Source organism: Larimichthys crocea, chromosome XVIII, assembly GCF_000972845.2.
Source record: "Larimichthys crocea isolate SSNF chromosome XVIII, L_crocea_2.0, whole genome shotgun sequence".
In the NCBI taxonomy this organism is placed as follows: Eukaryota; Metazoa; Chordata; class Actinopteri; family Sciaenidae; genus Larimichthys; species Larimichthys crocea.
In genome coordinates this window covers 19,499,223-19,516,248 of record NC_040028.1, presented here as the reverse complement: position 1 = coordinate 19,516,248, position 17,026 = coordinate 19,499,223, and the positions used below count along the sequence as shown (strand labels likewise).

The 17,026-nt window shown below is 41.4% G+C and overlaps 3 protein-coding genes across 13 annotated transcripts in view; 1 reads left to right on the top strand and 2 right to left on the bottom strand.

The window, feature by feature from the left end:
* lmo7a (LIM domain 7a) overlaps positions 1 to 3,552 on the bottom strand; it is a 44,151-nt gene extending 40,599 nt beyond the window's left edge. For 4 of the 11 annotated variants that reach the window (XM_027290865.1, XM_027290868.1, XM_027290872.1 and 1 more), the window contains exons 1-2: positions 3,468 to 3,533; positions 3,143 to 3,238 (exon numbers count right to left, since the gene is read on the bottom strand). In XM_027290865.1, the coding sequence (XP_027146666.1) occupies positions 3,143 to 3,211 (69 nt within the window). In that variant the 5' untranslated portion in view covers positions 3,212 to 3,238; positions 3,468 to 3,533. Of the gene's footprint in view, positions 1 to 3,142; positions 3,284 to 3,467 lie in introns of those variants that run through there. The other 7 variants (XM_027290875.1, XM_019257395.2, XM_027290874.1 and 4 more) reach the window with 7 other exon arrangements.
* A 1,579-nt stretch (positions 3,553 to 5,131) lies between these two features.
* Positions 5,132 to 9,612, bottom strand: uchl3 (ubiquitin carboxyl-terminal esterase L3 (ubiquitin thiolesterase)). The gene is made up of 9 exons (XM_019257360.2): positions 9,401 to 9,612; positions 9,223 to 9,234; positions 6,866 to 6,994; positions 6,619 to 6,775; positions 6,367 to 6,452; positions 6,224 to 6,271; positions 6,056 to 6,131; positions 5,910 to 5,968; positions 5,132 to 5,817 (listed from the first exon to the last, which is right to left on the bottom strand). Exons 1-9 carry the CDS (start codon positions 9,440 to 9,442, stop codon positions 5,728 to 5,730), a joined length of 699 nt encoding a protein of 232 aa, XP_019112905.1. The 5' UTR covers positions 9,443 to 9,612; the 3' UTR covers positions 5,132 to 5,727.
* Positions 9,613 to 11,716: 2,104 nt separating this feature from the next.
* commd6 (COMM domain containing 6) lies at positions 11,717 to 16,352 on the top strand. Its single transcript, XM_019257363.2, has 7 exons — positions 11,717 to 11,885; positions 13,812 to 13,870; positions 14,187 to 14,252; positions 14,333 to 14,409; positions 14,506 to 14,674; positions 14,766 to 14,918; positions 15,005 to 16,352. The coding sequence occupies exons 1-7, from the start codon at positions 11,861 to 11,863 to the stop codon at positions 15,053 to 15,055; spliced, it is 600 nt and encodes a 199-aa protein (XP_019112908.1). The 5' UTR covers positions 11,717 to 11,860; the 3' UTR covers positions 15,056 to 16,352.
* Positions 16,353 to 17,026: the final 674 nt, after the last annotated feature.

Sequence of the window (17,026 nt, the reverse complement as noted above, 5' to 3'; positions counted from 1 at the left end):
TGACCACAGCTATTGTTTATTCATGCGGGGTACTGAGGCAAGTCAGTATTCAAGGTTTGTGCGGATGCAGACCCCCACCAACCACTAATTGTTCCTAAAATTCTTTGTTTTCTTCTGCAGAGGACAGTGGCACGGGGTCATCACAGGGTGACTGCAATACTATCCAAATAACTCCAGGGATCCGGCTCAAGAAAAATATACCACTGACGTATCGGTATAATAGGAGTACATGGACGTGTAGCTGCGTGTGAATGGCTTCTGGTGTGAGGCGCCGCTTCACATGAGCACATCTGAATGTGCCCGCGTCCCAGTTTCTAATTGCTCCCTATCAAAACAGTCGGTGAAGTGACTAAAGGATCACAACTCCCCTCGTATGAGAAACACAGGTGACAGAAGACTGGATAAATCATTTTAAAGACATTTTCTTCCAGAGGACTTGAAGACAATTGAGAATTTCAACAAATAAAACTTTAACCTATCATAGCTTTGATCATTTCAAGCAAAAACACCAAACTAAGCTTCTCAAACATAAAAATGAGTTTGTAATGTCTAGAAAACAAACAGACCTGGATCTGGATCTGTACCAAACACTAATCACTTGTTTCCTTGGCTCACGGCCTAACGTGCCAACAAACTGGGCTCACCTCGTTGGCTGAGCTTATGACTACAATGGAAGCCCCACTGTAATCATATCTGTCGCAGATTTAGATGAATGATGTCGATAACCCTCAAAACATGAAGGCATTTACGACCGTGTGGCTGCAGTTTGTCGTGCTGTTGAGATGTATTGCATATACAGGCGTTCTTTTTATGTCGTCCACCCCATTTATATCGATGAGGGTAAGCTAAATCGTCAGTGAGGTACATCACACATGAGATATGATTTTATTGGGGTGTCAATAGTTCAGTCCATGGCGAACTCGCCCTTGGAACCAGAGGGTGGCTGGTTCAAGTCCAGCATGGACCAAAGTATGGAGGACTGGGCTGGTAGCTGGAGAGGTGTCAGCTCACCTTTACTTGAGCAGGATACCAAAAGTGCTCCCAGGACGGTGCCGCTACATCTCTACATGTTTGTGTGTGTGTGGTTGTATTTCAGGCTTATATATGTAAAAACTTTATAATTTCCCCACCGAGAGATCCATAAAGTATCTATTCTGTTCCAAATTACAGAAACAAATCTTTGTATATATCCATTTTCCACAATCACTGGAGCCAAAGATCAAAACAAAACAAACAAACCACGATTTCCTGATATTTCAAGGACAAAAAAATTATAAATTTAGAGTTTATTGTTTTTAAAAAACCCAACAGCGTGAACCAAAACCTAAAGGAAGGCTTGGAATTTCACTGTTTTCAATGTTACATGACAGCAACAACCGGATAAGTAACAAAACTTCAAATAATCCTGGGGATTATGTTACCTTTGATTGGCTGCTCTTTGTTCCAGAGTGTGTGAGGAACACAATACACTCCTTTTCCATCCAGCCACGCACAAAAAATACAGAGGGGAGCTGAAATCTAAGACAGACTATAGCCTGTGTTGTTGTATGACCTTAATAACAGATCAATGGCTGGAGACAATCGCCACCTGAAAACCTGTTTGAAGAAGTATTCGAGGTATTCTGGGTAACACCTCCCTGAGTGGAAGCTCTCACAGAAGAGAGACGAGGTGTGATTGTGATTTATTTATCACCAAAACCAGAAGAAGCATTTACTCGATTACTACAGACGGCCTGATCTTCTGACCCGCACGTTGCATAAACGCTCCCACTTGCTCTCGATTGTCATAACAGTCACACTTACGGCCTCTATTGAATTAACAAGGACCTCTATTATTCCACTCGGCCCCTTATGGTTGTAGGACACAGCGCCCCGTGCTGACGCCTGGCCAGCTCTGAGGTGGGGGGACTATGTTCACAGCCATGGCAGCTAATGCAGGAATGTGTCCATGTGACAGGCTCCAGACCATTTAGTCTAGTTTCTTTTCTTTTTTTTTAACAGTACCACCAACCTCGCCGCGCACACATGCCTCTGTTTAAAGTGCTGTGAAGCCGAGCAGCTTGTTAATCATTCGGTGGCAGAATCCAATTTCTCTTTGAAGACAGAGCATGTTGTACGCCAAACCTACACCTTTACCTATTCAACTCACTCTCCCCTAATCTGAGATCATGCCCCCACCACCACCACCACCACAAGCTCAGCCACTACAATGGGCCAGTGTGCAAACTGATGTCACACCACAAGCATTCAGATTCACATGAAACATTTAGAACAATATTTGTTTAAACCGTACGGCAGCTCCACGACACCCGCACGGTGGCGGCGGCTGCTGCTGCTGTGAGGAGAATTTGCGAGAGGAGGAGACATAATTTCACCCGCTTGTAAAGAGAAAACCAAAGAATGAGAGTCTGGCTGGGCTGGAGGGTCGATGGAAACTAGATCATCTGACATTTTTGGGAATGAAAATGAATACTTTGACGACTGCACAAGGAGAAGGGGAAGCATTACCAACAGATCAGCGGCAGTTTTTCTACTTTCCAGAAACTGTCATAAACATTTACACATGCCAACGAACGTGATTTATCACCTGACACCTTAAAGTAGCTACTCCAGCATCCTGCGTGTGGCTGAGAGTATTCCACTTTACATCAAGTGCCGTAAACGTGTGTGGTAAAAACCACAAAGCCAGTCAGTTCATTAATCCGGGGGGGGGGGGGTGGATCTGTGCCTACAGCAGGCGTTCCACTTTAAACGCTCTGCTGATTTACTCCCTGCACGCTTTCAGCTGTCGCCTCAAAGACTTTTTGATGGGGAACATCAAAACATGACGAGCAGGTCGAGGCAGGAGATATAATAACTGATCAAATCCATGCAGAGAGAGAGAGACAGAAAGAAATAATAGACTCTTTGCAGCTACATGATGCAGGAGGTCAAAGGTGACACATGCTTCCATGCCTGTTCCAGCCATAAAGCAAAGAAACACACCTTACAAAAGGTGTGTGTGTTTCCCAGCTTTACATGAGTAACCAAACATGATCATATGTGAGCTGACACCACTTTATTCACCCTCAGTCACCTCGTCACTGTTAAAACTCCTCTCAGACTCTAAGCAAAGTTACATTCTGAATAGTTTCGGGCTCACCTCGATCCACCTCCGAGTCTCCGAGAAGGCTTCGTCGCAGCTGACAGCGGACTGCGCTCTCCACTCCATCACGCACGCGTATTATCCAAAGGTTTCCTTAGTGTCCAAACAAGAGAAAGAAAAAAGGCGTCCAGTGACCTGAACACGAATGTGGGGCAGCTCACAGACACAATGAGAAACTGGCCAAGCAGTGAATTAGTAATCACACTCATCATTCATGAAATGTGCCTCCCATTGTTCTTTTCCCAGCAGCTGATCGGCGCATGAATGCAAGGTGTAACAGTTGCGCATTCCCTCCGCATCAGCCCGCTGTTTGCCCGCTTACCTGTTCTTTCATCCGACACACCTGTGGGTTTGTTTCTGGGTCTAACTCCACCTTTGTGCAGCGACTCGGTCGAAGTACTGACAGGAGAAGATCTCTTTACTCGGAGGCTGTGTGGCAACAAGGAGGAGGTGGTGGTGGTGGTGGTTTCCAAAGTGGGGTCCGAGGACCACCCACTGGTCTCCAAACTGTCTCCAGGTGAACACAAGTTCCAGTTGTTGTTTTTTTCCCTTTATGTCTGGAAGATTATATAAATAAATATATAAAAAAATATCCTCACATTACAAGTCCTCACATATGTGCACTGCTGACCAGCAAACAGACAAATGTCCAAAATAAAAAAAAGTCTCTTGAAGGAGTTTCTGTTGTTTTAATGAATCTCTCTCCTGCAACGCCACCTAGCGGCGGCTCAGCTGCACTGCACGGCCTGAAAAACAAAGTGCCAATTTCATTTTAAGAGTGAAAAGAAACAAATATATGTGCCACCTACAGTAATGTCATTGAACAGCATGCCCCTCCATTATAATGCATGTAATGTTTTGTTTTAATGGTTCTCAAACTGTGAGAACCAACAACCTCCTTGTGGAGGAATCTCTGAAATAATTCTTTTAAATTCATTTGAACACATATAATTAGATGCTGGCCCGTAATTTAAAATACGTTTTTCATGTTCTGTAATATTTCATATCAGCCCCGAGACGTAGACGTGTTCATGCATGTAGCGTGTGGACGTCCATGATTAGTTATGAGCTAAAATGTGATGAACAATTTCTGCAATCGTGGCTCCAAATGGGAAACATGAGGAGGAGGAGGAGTGCGGATCAGGAGAACCACTTTAACATTTAGCTCTGGTTCTTAAGACGGTTCTGTTCAAGATTAAACCAGAATCTTCTTATTAAGAAGAACCCTTCCTCCTGTGTGAACTGTCACGACGAAGCCGAATATTTTCTGAGGTGGCACACGGCGTAAAGAGTTTGAGAAACACTGTTCTATATTATCTTATTTCAGTCACTTGTCCAGATAGTGTTTGATCGGGTAAATTTGTGGTGTCTAGGAGCAAAGACTTTAACACGGTGGTGTGAACGTAGAATGAAGGGGTCATGCAGGAGAATCAGGTAATCAGTGTGCCATGCTGTTGTGCTTGTGTTTATGTATGTGCAGAGAAAGAACCCAGGTTTTAAACTGGAAGTCCTTTCTTCGGTGTCCAAGTACATGTGGTGAAGTTCTGAGTTCCACAGTCACATGCTACAGATATGCTGCAGATATAAAATACCAAACACTGTGTAGACTTGTTGTTTACATGGTAATGGATGAATGATGATAATCAGACAGAATGAAGAGGGGTTTGTCCTGCAGTACTTCTGCTACTTTAATGAGAAACAGGAGGAGGACGAGTCGGCTTCCCCTCCAGCATCACCTCTCCCTCTTTCATTTTCATTATCCCAAGGAAATAAGGGGCTCTGACCGCAGACGAAAAGTCTGACAGAATATTGCAGCTCATGTTTTGAGCTCTGCGGGGCCACGAATTAGAGCGATTTCAGCCAGTGGACGATATTTCCGTTGATCCTCTGAGAAGCACGACACGTATATAAAGGAAGACGAGTTGTCTGTTTCCTTTCCAACTGACTGAAATGTTTGTGTTGAAGAGAAGATCCACAAGAGAGACGTTTAATAAATTTGCCTTTTATTGAACAGAATTTCATTCTTATTACAAAAATGTAGGCACCTTCCACACTGATGTACAGTCTGCGTTTATTTCCCCGTCACTGCGGCATCAAACAGCATCAGGCCTATCTGCTTTCTCCTTTTCTATGACTGAATTTGAAGCCTCTCAGCAAAAACGTTGTTAGACGTTATGATTAAAAAAAAAAACATCACTACATACAGTATGTATCATTGAACCCAGAGTAAAAGAGGTCGCCTCGGGCGACGTGGGAAATTTGTTATTAATTGTAATTTCCTCCTGAACTGAAAGTCAAACATGCCGCGTGAACAAACTTTAGTGCAGCGTGGTTTAAGATGCTTTAAGCAGCAGCAGAACTCCCATCGGATTTAATCCAACTCCAAGCAAGTGACGAACGACGACAACAGAGTGTTCAGTATGACATCCCTGATATTTTATTATTTTCCCACTTTACATCACTTGCTACATCATTTGAAAAAAAAATTAAAAAAAGAATAAATCAAATTTTCCAATTGGGTCAGCACTTGAGAATGTTCGGCAGCCGTGATTTCTTTGTTTTCTGGGTGGAGGCGACTTTCCTCAGTATGAATCTTTGGAGAGGGCGATGATTGTGAAACGAACTTCCTGCGGGTCGCGAGCCATGAAGACCTTACAAACCTCTACAGCATCCTGCAGCGTAATCCAACACATCGGGAAAACGAGAATTTAAAACTCAGCCAGGGAAGATTTCTTCATGATGTTTTTATTCTGTGACGTCTTACCTCGAGTAAAGTGTCTTCTGAAGTCTTTCCGTGGACGATGGGGAAAGGCTTCCGGCCATCTAGGTATACAAAAATCACCGCTAAATTAAAACTACCATCAACAATGTGACAAATACAACTAAATGTTTTCTATATAATCGACTCACCCAGTTCATACAGCTGTCCTCCGACGTTCACAAAAGCTATAAAATGCAGATTGACTTTCTCGTCTAAACTCGGAGCCTGCGACAGACAAGAAATAAACACTTCTATCGAGCTGAACGCATTCTTTTAGAAAGTGGCGGCGTTATCGTCCTCGGAAACTCGATACAAACCTCGGTCTGCCCCTCCTGTGCGCTGGACTCGTGTGTAACACGTATACTCTGAAACAGAAAAGGAGCAGATGATTTCACAGTGCACACGGCAGCTCGACAGCACACTGGGTTCTTTCATTTTGGACTTTGTGGTAATGTCTGACCTCATCTTTTTCCAGGAAGGTGGCCCTTTCCTCCGGGGTCATTTTAGAGGTTTGTTCGATGAACTTCTTGAGAGCGGAGTCAGACTCTGAGGAGAGAGGACGACTGTAATCATAAACACTACATAACCCCCCAATTTATTCATTCTAACCTTCATACGATCAACCCTGCAGTCATGAAACTGTCTTGAGTTATTGCTTTCACATCTCTACCATCACATCCGATGCGATGATGATGTGGGATAAAGTACTCACCAAATTCCAGATGTGCCTGGTTGTTGGCCACGGCGTGAATCAATCCTATCGTTCCACAGGCGTTCCCGATAGTTTGCTTAACGAAGTAGACGTCAGGAGAGACCTCCTGTGGCTGTTCCTTCAGCTTCTCTTCCTCTTCCTGCTTGAATGTCTCATACTGGACAGAAGAAGAAGAAGACGAGTGTGTTGAACGTTGTTTCTTATGCTGCAGAGTCTGTAATGTTATGTATAAAAAAAAAAAAGGTACCTTCTCTGTCACTGGGAACAGGAGCAGCACAGCACACACCGGTCTTGGTACCATGCTGAGAAGCTCTGGATCCAGTCCATACACGTCTCCAAACTGCCAGCTTGGTCTCATTCCCAAACAATTGACAAACTACACAAAAGTGTGAGTGAGTAAGTGTGTGCACACAAAGACAGAAACATTATCCTTAAACTGTTGCTCTAATTGCTGCTGCTGCTGTTCACAGAATGACTCAGCCTCTCTCGATGCTCTTATTATGCACAGTCATGTGGCTAATCTGTTGCCAGGTTACCTCATTCATTGTGAGATGTTGCTCCACATTATTCCTTATTGACAACCTGTATCGAACATACACTTCTGCACAGTGCATTTCAGATATAGTTCAGTGTATATAGTGATGTATGTTACAGGTCCAGAATCAGGCCTCACATAGGCGACCCAGCCTTCCCATGGCGAGGCAAATTGTTCCATCTTATGATTAATCATCCAAACATCTGTGTGTTCAGAGTCGGGCTCTCCTGAGAGAACCATTTCTTGGTAATAGACTTTTTTTTTTATTTTATTCTCATCATGTCTCAATCTAAATGTCCAAAACATAACGTCTTGATCTCTAGAGAGATTTCACCTTTGAAAACGTCTTCGCGAGCATTATGTCGTCTTTAATAGCAGGACAGTCCCACATTACATGGTAATGGTTCGCCTTTTGTTTTCCACAGTTTCTCCAGCAGGTAGAGGAGTTTTCTGGGAGGGTGTGATAAAATATGTTGTCATATTCATATTGGTATCTCCAAATTGTTGTTCCCTCTTCCTCTCATATGCTTGTATACCTCCTTCCTTCTCCCATTACTTCTGACATATTCAGTGTAACGAACTCATAAGATTTGACAGCAGCCTTTTGTTGCTGCTCTCTGTGAGCCTGCAAACAACAGAATGTCTCAGTCCTCATCATCAAGTTATTTTTTAGTTAAATACGGGGTATGTTTATGATACTATTTACATTTTTGACATTGCATATCAAGAGTAGATTGATCCTATAAATATCTACTGTAGGCGTCCTAATCGATGCTTCTCTGACTTTTTAAGCCACATGCACAGTGTTTAAGTTAAGTTTCTATTTCTTGTGACTCGTTGCTGCAACATTTTTACCTGTACTGGACAATGGGGATCTCTTATAGACGCGTGCCTCTGCTCAGGCGTTGCATATGATCGACACAGCTCACCGTGCTTCCCTCAGGTTCATCATCACTGACTGTAACGCCCTGACTCCCCGCTGTGAGCTCCATGCTCGGGGCAGGATGGCACACTGCTATATTCTCGTACGCTTCCATCATATCTGCGTTCTTTTATTTCTAGAAAGCGTGACGGACGATATTATCTGCACCAAGTGTTCGTACTGAACGAGGGACTGTTTTTAAAGATCTCTCTGAATGCTTTTAACTCCGTCATTGGGGCGTCCTTGTTTCAGCTGATGTTGTTGATTTCATGACTCATATTACAGTTTTATTATATTTTTTAGACTCATGCGTTGTGATATTGTCCGTGTGTGTTGTATCTGTTTTAATTCGACCTGTTCTTAGTTTGTTAGTTAGTTTTTCCTCACTCGAACTCGAGGGTCTAAGGACAGACGGTGTCACTCTCTGTACAGATTGTAAAGCCCTCTGAGGCAAATGTACTTTGTGACTTTGGGCTATACAAATAAAATGTTATTTTATTTTATTTGTGCTGCTGTCTGTCTCGACCAGGACTCCCTTGAAAAAGAGGTTTTTGATCTGATTTTTGATCGTTGTTTCAGCTGATGTTGTTGATTTCATGGCTCATATTACAGTTTTATTATATTTTTTAGACTGTCATGTGTTGTAATATTGTCCGTGTGTGTTGTATCTGTTTTAATTTGACCTGTTCTTAGTTTGTTAGTTAGTTTTTCCTCACTCGAACTCGAGGGTCTAAAGACAGAGGGTGTCACTCTCTGTAGAGGTTTTTTATCTGATTTTTGATCGTTGTTTCAGCTGATGTTGTTGATTTCATGACTCATATTACAGTTTTATTATATTTTTTAGACTGTCATGTGTTGTAATATTGTTTTAATTTGACCTGTTCTCAGTCGGTGCTGCTGACTCCCTTGAAAAAAAGGGTTTTTTGGTTAAATAAAGGCTTAATAACATTTTTTTTGTTTGTTTTTTTGGAAATGTGCTCATGCAAACACAGCCTGCAGGATCCATAGCTGCACATCACCTCCTAACTTTTGCACTGTGTCATGATATCGTGACATTGTGTCTGCAGCCTCGCAGCTGGTCTCAGGCCTCTCTGCACCTCTGTCACTGTCCATGTAGCCCACGTGGTGTCCAAGTGAAAACACTCACCTTTGTCATGACCTGAAAACACACACACACAGTAAACACACGTTAGTTCATCTGTGTTCATGTGTTGCACACACACACACACACCGGGCTTTTGTTCTGTGTGTTAGCTGCACGTTAGCTCGTGCATCACATGCTTTATGAATGAATGACCAGCTGCAGCAGAATGAACCAAACGTACCTCCGGGTTTGACTCGAGGGGCAGCCAGCGTGGACAGTCCATGTCGGAGCGGATCAGCTGTTCGTTTGTTTTCCTCTCGGACTGAAACTGATTTAGTTTGAAAAAAAAAAATCTGTTTGACAGCTGGGACTCACATCCGCGTCTGGACACTCACATGAAACGTGCAGGGGTGATTTCTCCTTTATAAAGCATGCACACATCACACACACACTGCTTTAATGCACACACACGCACAGTTGCATATATTATTAGTGTGTCTGTAGTGTTTTTAAATCACAAATACTTGTATAACAGCTCTGTATCTGCAAAGTGAAGCATGTTTCACCCCCTTCAGCCCGACAGTGGACTCTTCCAGGGTCATGGGCGTGTTTCTATGATCTGATCCAGTGCAGATTTTTATTTATGTGATTTATCAGCTGTGATAAAAAAAATATATTTTTGGATATAAAGAAGAAGCAAAAAATAATTAAAAACAACCGCACACAAGTCAGGAAGCGGCTCGATTCAAAGCGTGTAGCCCCGAACAGGAGACCTCCAGACGGGCGGGGGCGCTGCGATGTACCGCTCCATCCACCTGGACATGTCATGTTTATTTTTATTCTTTCCCAAAATTGTATTGTAAGAACAAACAAACAAATAAAGAATTCAGTCATACTAGATCACATTGTACAATAGCAGCAGTTACATGATAGTTTAATACGGATCAGAAGGGAAAAGCAAAAATAAAACTTGTAGACTTGTAATCTTACATATAAATAAAGTTATAACTGTTGTGACAGGCTATTGGTTGAAAATATCTGCATGAATATTCATTATAGATAGACATTTATTATTAGTAATTAAATTAACAGACTTAAAATAATCAAAAATAGCTTAATAATTAAATTAACAGACTTAAAATAATCAAAAATAGCTTAAATGATGGTGATGAATCTTGCAATTTATATTTATAGATGTGAAATTTCCCAAACAGAATATAGAGGTTGACAATAATACATAATTTATTTTCTTTGTATTCAAAATAAGTAATGTTTTTTCCCTCAGTGCTGATTTTATGTTTTGTTTCACACAGTGTATAGTTCTCAAGTTCTTTCCAAAATGTGCTACTATAACTATTTGCATGTTTATTTTTTATCTTTATGTGCACTGTTTCTTTTCTTTTGAATACATTTGCACTGTTTCTTTTCTTTTAAATGCATTTGCACTGTTTCTTTTGCTTGTAATATGTCTGATTATACCAGAGATCAAATAGTTCTTATTGATTGTGCTGAATTGAACAGTTACAGTGAAACAGAAGTTTTATTTAGACAGACTGGTGACTCGTCATTCAGCTGCTCGTACTCTGTGTAATGACTCCGCTCTGTGCAGAGATTCTGAAACAGTTTCAAGTTATTGCACAAGAGTCCGTATGTATATTTTTATATGTATATTTTCAGAGGTAGAACAATATGTTCCTGCTCCTTAGAGTTTATTCTATTTATACTGTTGTCACCAGCTTCTGTGTTGATGCTGCTGCTGCATCTATCTATCTGACTGTAATCTTTGCAAATGCATATAAACACATCTTCATTTTTATTAGTGACCATAAAGTCCCTGGTTTATTAGGATTTTATTCACATATTATAAGGAATGACAAGAAGAATTATGTATATTTAAAAGATGCATGAGATGCATTTACATTCATCTTTGACAGGTATGCGGCTCAAACAAGTAAACTCATGACCAGCAGACCTTTGTCACACAGTACGGTCAGTACAGGTGTTTCCAGTTATACTAATTAGGAGTTTCCAGTGGGCCAACATGCAGCGCAGCAGCAGCCTGACTCTGTTTGACCTGGGACAAACTGAACCTTAACTAGTATCACTGGTAAAAAGGTCTATGAAGTGTACACGACTAATAAAAACCAACAGTGATTTGATCTGGATGATCTTTAGTGATATTTTCTGTGTGAAACCGTTAAGGCAGCGTGTAACACTGTAACACAACATTGATGAAAAGAAAAAAACAAATAGTTGAACTACAGAAATATTGAGACATTAATAAAATGCAAAAATCATGTACTGGAAGTGATGCTTTTGCACTTTTACTGATACAGCTTTGACAGCTGTTGGCATTCAGAAACTATAAAGTCTGTGGTGAAGTTACAGAAAGCAGGGCGAGCTGAGCCCAGTGCACAGAGCAGATGTCACCTTAAGACAGTGTGGAGGTCAGAACATGGATGTTTGGATGGTTCTGGATGGTTCTGGATGGTCAGGTCAGGTCCAGAAGGAGGCGGTGATGTGGCCGTGAGAGGAGGCAGAGCAGCCTCCGGTGCAGCAGGTGGCGCTCTGCAGCTTTATTGACGGTTACCGATCAAAACAAACCGATGCTGCAGAGAGGAGCTGACTGCTCGAGAAGTTCCTCTGATTAATTTAATTAATCACTTCTAACAGCTGGGAGCGTTCAAGACAAAGAGAGAAGATGCCAGCAGCGGCGGATTCACACGGTGCGTGTTTCACGGTTTAACGTTAGACTGACGGTGTCACAGAACCTCCACCCGAAACGCTGCCACTGATCTCCGTCACGCCTGGGTGGTGTGCGTTAAAGCCGGTGTTTCGGTTCAACGAGTGACCGTGTTAACCAGTGACCGTGTTGTTGCCGTAGTTACGACATCAACAGGACGGAATGTCCTCGTGAATGTCTGCTGTCGTAACCACGGCAACCACACGGACGCATTCGGCCGAGGGTCTCCAGTTATCACGGTCACTCGTTGAACCGAAACACCGGGTTAGGCTATAAGCATAATAAATACTTGACTATACAAGATATACATACTATAAATAATATACTATATAAGATATACGTACTATAAAAAATATACTATACATGATATACATACTATAAATAATATACAAGATATACGTACTATACAAGATATACGTACTATAAATAATATAATATACAAGATATACGTACTATAAATAATATACTATACAAGATATACGTACTATAAACAATATACTATACAAGATATACATACTATAAATAATATACTATACAAGATATATACGTACTATAAACAATATACTATACAAGATATACGTACTATAAACAATATACTATACAAGATATATGTTCTATAAATAATATGCTATACAAGATATACATACTATAATAATATACTATGCCATTTGGACTTGCAATAGTAAATACATATGTTTCCACTTATACTAAATAAGGTTCAGTTCCATTTATTTTGACCTGAATGGGACTGAGCCTTAATTAGTATCCTTGGTACCGCCTGTGTTTGTCCGGATAGTTCATGTCAAAGTAGTTGCTGTGAAATAAAAACTTTCAGCTGCACGATGAAAGTTTCCAAAGTCGTGCCTCCTTTCCTGCTCATTAGTCAGCTGCCGTCTCTGTTCAGAGTCAAAGACACAGGTTGGGAAACAGGTTCTTCTTTAGTCACAGAACAGAGGAGATGAGAACAACCAGAAGTCTAGATAGAAAGATAGAAAGCTTTTATTGTACAACAGACATACTGTGAGCACAACGAAATTACAGAGGGCTTCAACGAGGTGCTGCTCCTAATATAGGTAACAGTATAAAACCACAATATAAATACAAACGCAAAAATAAAATATATAAGCTGTACAAAGAAAACAGGAGGTATTCATAAAAAAGTGAATCTTGCTTGTTTTTGCATAGCAAATGATAAAAGCAAATACACAATTGTTGCACATGAGGTTATTGCTCGTGACACGCAGGTAAGATTATTGCACAGGAAGTTATGAGGTAAAGTTATTGCACAAGAGATTTTGCATGTTGGGGGGGGTTAGTGCATGTTGGGAAAGAAACTGTTCCTGAGTCTGTTTGTCTGTCTATTCCAAACAATCCACTGGTTGATTATCTTTGGTTACCGTCGCAGAACAAGCAGGGATGACTTCCACGTCTCAGACTCTGACCTTTTTTAAAATCTTTAACATAAGACCAATATTTAAAGACATTTAAACGTCACATTAATGAGGATTGCGCCTTTCTTTTCGCTTTGGCTGCTGAAAGTATTTTGTACTTTGGTGTTTGCATTCTTCATCACATCCTTCCTGAGTTGGTTTTGTGTTTTTAAAACATGTGCTGCTTTAGTTTTCATCCGACGGTGCAAAAACAGTTAAACCTGCATGTTTTATGTTTGTTTTCAATTTATGAACTAACACTTTTCTTCCTTTTCTTCTCTTCTCTCTCAGTCCTGTCCTGAATATGTATTATATTTAGTCTCGTCTTCGTGATATACTGTATGTACTCATATTTGTAGTTGTATTATCTTAAAACAAGGACAAGGAGGTGCAATAATTATCACAGCCAGACATGAGTGAATATTTTGAAACTAGTAACACGATTTATATAAACGTGTCTCTTCACTTTTGTGCTTCAGGTGTCACCAAAGTCGTGGACAACATCAGTAGGCTTTCTCCAGATCTGCTGGCTGAAACGGTGAGTATGTTTTATCAGAAAACATTACTTCAAAAAAAGAAAAACGGTCTTTGATTTAATATTTAAGCGAGCGAGTGAGTCAAACATCATGTTGTCGCTTGTACGATTACCACAGACGAGCTTTACAGCAGCGTGACGTTTCTGTGGAGCAGAACCTCGCTGTGAGATTAACAGCTGGGTGTTAAATACTATGTAACAGTGTTCATTGTAGGAGTATTAGCAGCCTGACTGAAGTCTGTACTGCACACACAAGTCACAGAGGATGTGGTATCGCTGCCATATATTGTAGTTGTAACTAATCTGATGATCTCTGCAGTGTCTGCACATTCTCACTTATCTTCGAGGACACACCAGAGGAGTGGATTCAGCTGAAGTTTCTGACGTGAGTCAAATATTTTTCACTTTAAATTAACTCATCTTCCCAAGTTCCTCTTTCGTTACTTGTTTTGTTTTTCTGGGCAGAAAGTTCAGAGAGCTGGAGTCAGACTCGACCATGAAGCCGTGCAGAACATCGTGAGATTTCTCTTGTTAACGTTCAGGTATGTCTTCCATCCTAATATTTCTTTACTCTGAATGTGGTGGATGTGTCTCCTCTTGTCTTCTCCGTGTTTATTCCGTAACGTTTGTATCACCAGGTCAGCCGGGAAGAGCAGCCTCTCTGGGGATGACCTCGTGTCGAAGCTGGAAGAAGGCAGCAACAAGTGGCCCAAAGCTTCCCTTCAGGTGTTGCACAGGTTGTGGAGTGAACACGGTGCATCGGTGCACGCTCAGCAGGAGGTCCAGGCCATGCTCAGCATCAGCCAGGTGTGTTCATATTTAACTCATTTTCAGATTTTTTCCAACAGCCTAAACACAGAAGCTGACGAGACTTTCTGTGTTTGTTGCATCGTTCCAGTTGGTGGACGTGCAGTGGAAGCTCGGCATGGCAGTGAGCTCCGACACCTGCCGATCGCTCAACTCCCCGTACGTGACTCTGCTGCTGAAGATCATCGAGCCCTCCGGACAGATTTCTCAGAGGTCTTTTGAGATGACCATCCCACAGTTCCAGGTCTGTTCGCGTGTTGGTGCGAGTCCGTTGTTTATTTTTATTACTGGCGTGTTTCTGAGATTCTTTGTTTGTTTTGTCCTCTGCAGAACTTTCACAAGCAGTTCAAGGAGATGGCGGCTGTTATGGAGACCGTATGAAGATCGCATGACGCCGTTACACTCCAGTTTACATGCAAGCAACTGAAGAGCAGCTTTACGCATTGTTTTGTGTGTCTGAAAATGTGGATACAAAATACTGCAAAATGTCAGTTGTCGGCTTTGCTTTAGTTTGCATACACTCCTAAATATTTTACTCTTAGGACCTCCAGTTGGTAAAATATTTTGTCTCCACTTTAAATGTTGTGTGCATCCAATCACTCTGTTGCCAGTTTATTAGGTACACCTGCAGTCAGCCCTAAAGGTTCTAAAGTTTGAAGGTGTTGCACCTGTCTGTCTAATGTAAGTCAGTTCAACAGCACCTCAAACTACATCCTGAGAAACGACCTTTAAGTTGAACCAACACTTCAGTTTGAACAGTGTCAACAAAAGCTTTAGAACCAGGTTTGAGGATTTTATTGCACGTTGGTTTTCAAACTGAGGTCTGGGGGCCAACAAGGGTTCTTGAGTGGGTTGCAGGGGGTCGCCAGCAAAAGGAAGAATAGAATATTGTTATTGTTGTTGTTGTTGTTAAGTTGTCCATGTTGTTTAAATAGGGTGAAGTTAGATCATAAACTAAGACAAAAACCTGTCAGAGTGTGGGTCCATGATCTATATTTTTTATTTTTGATCTATTGTGGGAGTCCTTGACATGATAAAGTTTGGAAACCACTGTGTTAGACTGCATTACTCTGAGCTAGGTGTACCTAATAAACTGAGTGTATATTTCCGCTGCTCATACTGCTAAACTCTGACTAATATTCAAATTGTGCCTCATTTTCTAACACTTAGAATACTCGTAGTTTGCACTAAACTTCAGTTTGGCTCTTGTTTTGCACTTCATTAGGTACACTCGAACAATCCAATGTGATCCAAAGCAACAGCTCTGCCATAAATTCAACTTTTATGTAGCTTATCATTTTTCAGTTCTTGTTGACCCCGTCAGAGAGTTATTAATCTGACTATTGTGTCCATTGTGGAGTTGAGAAGTGTTTCTAATATTCTGGCCACGCCATTTACAAACACGAGAGGGCCCCTTTAAATATAATGCACTCCTGTCTCGCTAAGACCTCATTAATAAACAGAGAGTCGAATTATGACCTCTCTGACTGTGTCAACAAAAACTGAAGCATTAAAAGCTTCAGTGAACACAGCCGTTCCTGTATTTTTAACAAAGGTTGAAGGATACAACGTCCTGTATACTACATTCATTTAGTGACTCTGCAGTATCGGGTTTTTTTGACAGTCCTCGTGTGTTTTGTTCATGTCTAAATTAAAAGACTTGTTGTTGTTGTTTGTACTTTTGTGGTTCCGAGGAGGCCTTTGACCTGTTTTCTTCTTCAGTGTGTCCTTGCCTGGATGCCATACAACAGGAAACACATTTTAAATGTAATCCTAACTTCACAGCTCAGAGCAAATCAAAGTAAAAGCAGCGGAAACCCGTCACTCATCTCTGTCCGTCATTGGTTCTCCCGCAAGGAAGGAGAGCGAGGCGAGCTGGCTACAATTTGCAACCTCACTACTGGATGCTAATAAATCCAACACACACTGGACCTTTAATAATTTATCATCTGACTACTCTGTATGTGTGGAAATATTTGTGACCTACTTCGGGGTAGTTTTATAGTCTAATAGGTTCCTGATGTGAAGTCTCTCCAGCTCAGAGCACTGCTTCAGTCGTCCAGTGTATAATTGCATATTTTACCTAAAGAGGAAAACTACAACTTATCCAACAGTGGTTGAGTGTGTGTGTGTGTGTTTATTTGGTGGCCTACAGTTAAGACATGCACACACACACAGCTGTGTGGGGTTCAGTAGGCTGCAGAGCTCCAGTGGCTTCTGCCTCAGTGATGAAGTTATATATGGCACGGCGACTATATTTAGGTTAGGTGGAGTGCTTGGAATGATCGGGGAGATGGGAACTCCTCTGGAGCAGAAAGCATATCAGATGTAATAACATCTATCCCAGACTGT